This window comes from Blennius ocellaris, assembly GCF_963422515.1.
Source record: "Blennius ocellaris genome assembly, chromosome: 21".
In the NCBI taxonomy this organism is placed as follows: domain Eukaryota; kingdom Metazoa; phylum Chordata; class Actinopteri; order Blenniiformes; family Blenniidae; genus Blennius; species Blennius ocellaris.
Window position 1 is genome coordinate 5,776,366 of NC_137670.1, and position 7,791 is coordinate 5,784,156.

General features: G+C 46.8%; 1 protein-coding gene across 4 annotated transcripts in view; it reads right to left on the bottom strand.

Moving 5' to 3' along the window:
• Positions 1-2,063: 2,063 nt before the first annotated feature.
• Positions 2,064-7,791, bottom strand: part of ebf3a (EBF transcription factor 3a) — a gene marked incomplete at both ends in the record, with an annotated part of 23,460 nt that continues 17,732 nt past the window's right edge. For 2 of the 4 annotated variants that reach the window (XM_080516679.1, XM_080516678.1), the window contains 5 exons: positions 2,064-2,095; positions 2,981-3,091; positions 3,380-3,571; positions 3,643-3,811; positions 4,594-4,659. In XM_080516679.1, coding sequence (XP_080372805.1) covers positions 2,064-2,095; positions 2,981-3,091; positions 3,380-3,571; positions 3,643-3,811; positions 4,594-4,659 — 570 coding nt within the window. Of the gene's footprint in view, positions 2,096-2,980; positions 3,146-3,379; positions 3,572-3,642; positions 3,812-4,593; positions 4,660-7,791 lie in introns of all 4 variants that reach the window. The other 2 variants (XM_080516677.1, XM_080516680.1) reach the window with 2 other exon arrangements.

Below are 7,791 nucleotides of genomic sequence, written 5' to 3' on the forward strand. Positions count from 1 at the left end.
AGTGTAAATTACGTTTTTTTTTTAAACGTAGAGGGGAAATATGTTTTTTTTAAACTGGGTACGTGTAAAGCTTGATGTCCTTAACTGACGGCAGAGACCACAGGTGCTGCAAACCATCAACTTCAAGCTTCATCCTTTTGGAAAAGCTCAGCGTCACAGATGAAGGAAGGACTCAAAGTGCCAACAGAGCAGGTTGAAGGTCAAGCGCTCTTTTATTCAAAGACACAGGAGGAAATCCAAAACCAAACAAAGAGGAACACAACAAACAAAGTAGAGCAACACAGGCTGACTGACAAGACACACAACGGCAACCCAACTTATAAAGCAGCCACCAGGTGCAGGCAATCACACCTTCAGGCCCAGGTGAAACACATCAGGGCGGGGAACAGCAATCAGACACGGGGGAGGGCAGTCATGGAGATTGAAATGAGAGACAGTGTGACATTTCAAACTAAAAGGGGAAACGGACAAGACAGAAAATGCGCACTGACACATGGAGATGGTCTTCACACCTTGGTTGTAACCAGTGGCTATTAGAGTCCCCGTGTCTTTCTATCACCTCCAACCACTCTGCTCACTGGAGATTTCCTGTTTCTCACCATCCTCTGGAAACCCTGGAGATTGTGTGAGAATCCCAGCAGATCAACAGTTTGTCAAGTACATGAACGCCCTGCTCACGTTGAACTTCAGCAGCTCGTCTTCATCATGTCAACATGCAACAAAAGAGCTGCCGACACGAGACTGGACGATCGGATATTAGAGGCATTCCTACTAAAGTGGCTGGTGAGAGTATATATTGTAGGCAAATTCTTCTGCGTTGTGTTTTTTGGAAGAAACCTGCAGGATTATTACATTGTGATCAAAGACCGCAATGATCACATGACATCACTTCCTCAGGGAGGCCGAAGAGGAAGGCGATGTCTGATCATTTCCAGAGAATCTAAAGTTAAATTAAACATATAAAGCGCGTGAAGAGTTACCGCTGACAGAAAGGAGGCGGAGTCAGAGGAGCGACCTTTATTCACTGTGAGAAATTACATCATCAAACCAGACTCACATTAAAAACGAGAGGAAACTAACAGTGGAGCTGATGGGACGTCAGCTTTGATTGACGGCGCTAGAAATGTGTGAAGACATTCACTTTTCTTTATTTGATACAAAAACGATGGTTCAGTGTGGCAGTAGACACACGCGCGCGCGCGCACACACACACACACACACACACACACACACATACAAACACGCACACACAGACGAGATGAGGTAACATCCATCTGTACAAAATCCAGCGCATATATAAATACAGTATTTATACTCTGTATGATACAAAAACAGGTTCCCTCGGTGACAACGCGAGTTTCCGTGGTGACGGCGTGAGTTACCGTGGTGACGTCAAAATGTTCGGCCAGCTAATCACAAAACCCACAGAGAAAACATTGGGGGCGGGGCTTCAAGTGCTCGGGGGTGGGGCTTAGAGGATAGAGGGAGGGGCTAGGAATAAAAAGACAACTCTGAACAAGACAGACGGTCACAGAAGCGTATCAGGATGCAAAGACTCGACCTTACAGTGCAAGCATAAAAAACAAAAATAAAAAAACAGACAGATGGATGGGGGCTAAATGGCCATGGGGCGGGGCTTATAGGGGCAAAAAAAGGTCATATTCACCATTCTTTTATTCTTTTTTCAGAGAGTTTATAAACACGATTAAAAAGGTGAGGACAGCGAGCAGCTGCTCGTTGATGGATTCCGCAGTTTGAGGTTTTTAGGGGATTAACTCCGCCCATCACCTGGACTCAGGTGTTACCTACTGCTGGTTACCACGGTGATGCAGGGCGCCAGTCAGAGGGCAGAGCTGCTTTGGTGCCTTTATGATGCCAAGGCTGGAGTCTGACAGGAAGCTGAAACCTGTCGCTCACGACGTCTCTGTTTCTCGTATCCTGTCGCCGCGCGAGGCCCCGCCTCCCGACGCAACGGCCACCTCCTCCTCCGGGGTGATTGGTGCTCGTGGCTGACGGGGGAGGAACGAGGTGAGGCAGGAAGAAGGGGGGGGGGAGGAGGGTTTCTACATTGGGGGGACGACGAGGCCGGACATGGCTGCAGGGAGAACGACACACAGGGCGTTAGCGCGACGCAGACAGCGTTTAAAGTGTGTACAGACTGCGTGTGATCGATCTGATGAGTGGAGCGGCGTGTGGATGTGATCTGTTTTTCTTCTTCTCCGCAGCTGGAACTATTAATAACATTCAAACTGAATTTACTCATCAACGAACGGTGCGCGGCTTGCAAATGGACAGCCCCGCTCACATACACACACATGCACGCGCACCGTGCAACATTTCTGCCTCAGAGGAGGTGGAGAGCAGCATGAATATTTAACACTCTACAAACCTCTCTGTCAGAAACACTGACATCACACACACTGACTGCCAGTGTGTGTGTGTGTGTGTGTGTGTGTGTGTGTGTGTGTGTGTGTGTGTGTGTTTGTGTAAAGGATGTATCTGTGGGTTGTAGTGAATAAAACATGGATTGGCCTGTCACTCTTCGTGCAGTACTAACAGGACTCAGGTTACCCACCCCACAACTAAGTGTGTGTGTGTGTGTGTGTGTGTGTGTGTGTGTGTGTGTGTGTGTGTGTGTGTGTGTGTGTGTGTTGTACTTCACAGTAGAAAATCAAAACATAAATGTCCATCTCAAAGAAAATTGAGGCGGCGTAGAACAGATGAAGAGGAAGGTGAAGAGGAGTGAAGGAGGAGTACAGGTGTAGAGGAGGTGCAGAGGAGGAAAGAAGATGAGTCGGGGCAGTGCAGGGAAGAGGTAAAGGAGGTGAAGAAGAGGTGTAGAAGACGAGATGTAGAGGAGGTGCAGAGGAAGAGTGGTATAGGTGAAGAAGTGAAGAGGAGGTGTATTGGAGGTGTGCGGGTGTCGGGAAGTCGAGGAGGCATGGAGGAGGAGGAGGAGAAGGAGGAGAAGCAGTCTCACCCTGCAGCCCGTTGCCGTTGTTGGCGGAGCAGTTGGGTGGAGGAGACGCCGGAGGCCGGACGACGGGCGCAAAGGCGCTCTTCTGTTTGACGGCGGTGGAGAAGGAGAAGACTCCGTGGGAGGAGTTACAGTTGGACACCGCCATGGTGGGACTAGACGGGACCACTGAAACACACACCGGTACAACACGCTTTACCAGTTGTCGAGCTCAATTAGGTTACCATGACAACCTTTTACAAACAGAACTTGTTTGAACCGAAGTAGCTTGAACAAGACCAACCAAGTTCACGAGGTCACTCCACCACTGCAGGCGTGGTGAAGCTACAGTCAGCACTGGCGATATTTACAGCAGTACTGAGGTATTTACGGTAGTACAAGGGTATTTACCTTGATACTTACTGCCGTAGGGAGAGGTCGCCGTGGAGCCGTTGAGGAAACCCGGTGACGTCGCCACGCCGATGTTCGGCATGCCGCTGTTTCCGTATCCGTTCATGCTGCTGCTGACGGTGTTGCCGTAGTTACTCTGCTGGGGGGTGGAGCTCGGCACGTATCCCCGCGGCGACACGCTGCTGGTGTTGCGACTGTAACCGACTGAGACAACACCAAGGCTCAGGATACATCGGTTACAGCTGCGCTTCACAGTGTCAGTACTCGAGTAACACTCATACCTTGTGTGGTCTCGGACACGTTGACGGCCAGCTGTCCGCTGAAAGAGTTGACTCCCATCATGCCATGGGATGTGGTGTTGCCTAGCGACGGGATCTGATTGTGGTTCCTGGGGACGCTGTAGAGAGCTTCAGCGATGTCGGCCGCTCGCTTCAGGATGATCTCCTGCTCGGAAAACACAACGTCAAGAACACAATCAACACCAACGTCAACAACAAGACGAAATTTAAACTGTCTGATCGTTTATGTTGACATGTTTGCATTACAGCTACTAGCGCACTTTGTTCATGACAGGATTTTGTTTGACAAACTCAAAACATGCATGCACGCATGCACGCACGCACGCACGCACGCACGCACGCACGCACGCACACACACACACACACACACACACACACACACACACACACACACACAGGGTTGTTGTCATTACAGTTACATTTACATTATTTTACAACCTCTGCTCAAGGTTACACTTTCAATTCCACAAACCTCTGTGCGTGCGCGTGTGTGTGTGTGTGTGTGTGTGTGTGTGTGTGTGTGTGTGTGTGTGTGTGTGTGTGTGTGTGTGTGTGTGTGTGCCTGTTATTAACTGGTGGGTTTAGAAGCGTGTCGGAGGGTCGGGTAGGATGGAGGGAATATAAAGAATTCCCCTCCTCCATCAGTGTTTCAGGGAAACACTCATAAACCTGCAGGAGGAGAAAATGAAGGAGGAACTGAAGGAGAAGGAGGTAAAGGAGGAGGAGAGAAGGAGTGAAGGAAGAGGAAGAGGTGAAAGAGTATTTAAAGGAGGAGGTACTGAGAGTATGTGATTGGCTTCATATTGTCGACAAAGTGCTCACTGTCAGGCTTAAAGTTTGGTTCAGAGTTGTGTACTTTCCACACTTCGTGTGTGTGTGTGTGTGTGTGGGTGTGTGCGTGTGTGTGTGTAGTTCAACAAAGATTACCTGGTTGTTATGAGGCATCCCGTACAGAGCCTCCACCAGGTCAGCCGCTCGCTTCAACAGCACCTCCTTAAATGAGTAGAGGGAGCAGGAGGAGAAAGACGAACAGAGGGAAGGGGAGAAGAAGAAGAAGAAGGAGTAGGAGGACAAGGGGGAAGAGGAGGTGTTAGTCTAAGTAACCTTGGAGCTAACGGTGATAGCCGCAACGCTAAAGGAGTTAACACACAGCAAACCACCAAAAAGCCGAGTGTGTGTGTGTGTGTGTGTGTGTGTGTGTGTGTGTGTGTGTGCGCGCGTGCGTGTGTGTGTGTGTGTAATCATGCAGTGAGAGAACAATGCTTCATTTAGTCTTTATCTTAATTAAACACTCTCTCAGTTAATCTGCTGCTTTTCATTACAAACTTCTTCAGGAAGCTTTTCAATTAACCCCGCCCCCTCTCTTTCCTCCTCCTCCTCATCTTCCTCCCTCCATCCTCCTCCTGCTCCTTGTCCCTCCATCCTCCTCTCCTTCATCCCTCCATCATCTGTCTCTCCTTCATCCCTCCATCATCTTCCTCCTCATTCCTCGCCGTCTTCATCCTTCAATCCTCTTCCTCCATCCTCCTCCTGATCCCTATCCCGCCATCATTCCCATCCCTCCATCCTCCTCATACTCATCCCTCCATCCTCCTTCTCCACTTCCCTTCCTCCCCAGCTTCCGCCGCTTCATTCCTCCATCCTCCCCTTGCTCCTCATTCTTCCATCCTCCTCCCCCTCTTCATCCCTCCATCACTCTCCTGCTCCATGTCCCTCCTTCTTCCTCATTCCTTAATCCCAGTCTTCATTTCATCCCTCCATTCTCCTCCTCTTTTGTTCATTCTTTTTCTTTGGGCTTGTCTTTCTATATTTATTGTCACTTAAGTGATTAACATTATTATTATAATAAAATAATAATAAGCTATCAGTTTGTTTCTGTCTTCACTGCCTTCCTCTTCTGTCTCTCCTTTCATAAATGTGATCAGCTGTGATTTACAGCCACTTTAACGCACTCTGTCATATCGGTGTGTGTGTGTGTGTGTGTGTGTGTGTGTGTGTGTGTGTGTGTGTGTGTGTGATACACATGCTGAGAGGGGAAGTCATTTATGTGAAGTGTCTTTCAGCCTGCGGTCGTCTTTAATCTGCTCGTTTATGCAGAGCGACACTTGAGTGTGTGACAGCACGCACACGCACACGCACACACACACACACACACACACACACACACACACACACACACCACACACACACACACACACACACACACACACACACACATACACACAGTATTTGTTGGGACAAATGAAAGCCTGATTATTACATGTGTTTCATTGTTACGCAGTGAGATGACAAGCAGTTCACGCACACACACACATTCACACACACACAGGGATGAAAGAGGTTACTGCAGTGATGAGCTGGAGGTGGTGGTGTCAACACAGAGGTGGAAACCAATTATTGTTTAACCACACACACACACACACACACACACACACACACACACACACACACACACACACACACACACACACACACACACACACACACACACACACACACACGTCTGGAAGCCTCTGCAGTCATAAATTTACATTAGCGATGACAGCAACATGAAGCATTCATTGCAAACACATACCAACAACAGCTATTATACTAATACTATTAATATGAATATTATTATTATTATTATTAACAATCATAATAATAATAATAATAATAATAATGATGACAATGATAATAATAATAATAATAATAATAATAATAATAATAATAATAATAATAATAATAATGATAATACTACTACTACTACTAATAATAATAATAATATAGGAGCGCTGATACTACAACCTACTATTTTGAATGATAGAATTTGTTCACTGGCAGAAATGAATTTTCTGATTATTTGGGGAGCACATGAACGCATCGCCATGTCTGCGGCAGTTTGTAACTTGATGGAAGAACGACAGAAACACAACCACTACACCAGTTCTTCATCCATCAGATAAGAGGAGCACTGATAATCTGCGTTTGTGTGTGTGTGTGTGTGTGTGTGTGTGTGTGTGTGTGTGTGTGTGTGTGTGTGTGTGTGTGTGTGTGTGCCAATCTCCTTTCTTGCCACATGGCTGCACTCACTGATTACCTGATTTGACTGTTTCAACCTCCCTGTTTGCCAATGGGCTTTAGACACACGCACACGCACACGCACACGCACACGCACACACACACACACACACACACACACACACACACACACACCTAAAAGCTTTGCTTTCATTCAATCACTTCTTGTGTTTTTCTAAGTTTAACGTTCAGCTATGTGTGTTTGAGTTCATTCAGGAAGCTTACACAACTGACTCAAATGAACTTGTAATTATAGGAGAGGTTTCAAATCTTTTTCGTGTGTTTTTGTGTCACATTTTTGCCTTAAAATATAGACTAGTAAATGATAGTTTTTATTCTTTCTCGATGACGTTGCGTTTTGGATGTAATCTCATGTTGTTTTTCGATCAGAATGAGACTTCCTGTTCGCACGGTTAGCAAAATTAGCACAGTTCACTCCATAGTTGATGCTAAGCTCAAAAGGAAAACAAACATCTGAGAGCCACTGAGGTCAGCACAGTAAACCTAAACTAACCTTTGTCTGCGAGACCGAGTCTACAGACTGTCCTCAGGACCAGAGACCTGCAGCTCGTGATAAACATATCCAGAGTTTCAGGGTTGATTTATTGAGACACATGTAATCCTGATAACCGTTATCAACTCGCGAGTTCAGCCCAGACCTACGTGGGCGTTCATATGAAAGGGGGGGGATTTGCAGCATCTGACTAATCACGCACACATACAGGGAAATCCTGCAGTGCGGTTTACGGATTACTGAAGGAGAAATTATTCTGAGAAAATGAAGAATTAAAACCTATCCTCCCGGCTAAAAGCAATACTGCTGCAGCCAAAGCCAGAACATTCCCGACTTGTTAACGTGTGACTTGGTGAGATTATACGATTTTATTTCATCGTCGGGCTGAACTTCCTCACTGCTCTTCTTTTAGTTTATACTTTCCATCGAGTTGTTTTGGGGCTGGAATATATCTTTTGTGTTGGAACATTAATTCATCACTGCGACGGCACACGTAGTTCTGCGTTCCATAAATTCATGTTTCTGCAGTTCTGTCAGTGTGACGATTACCA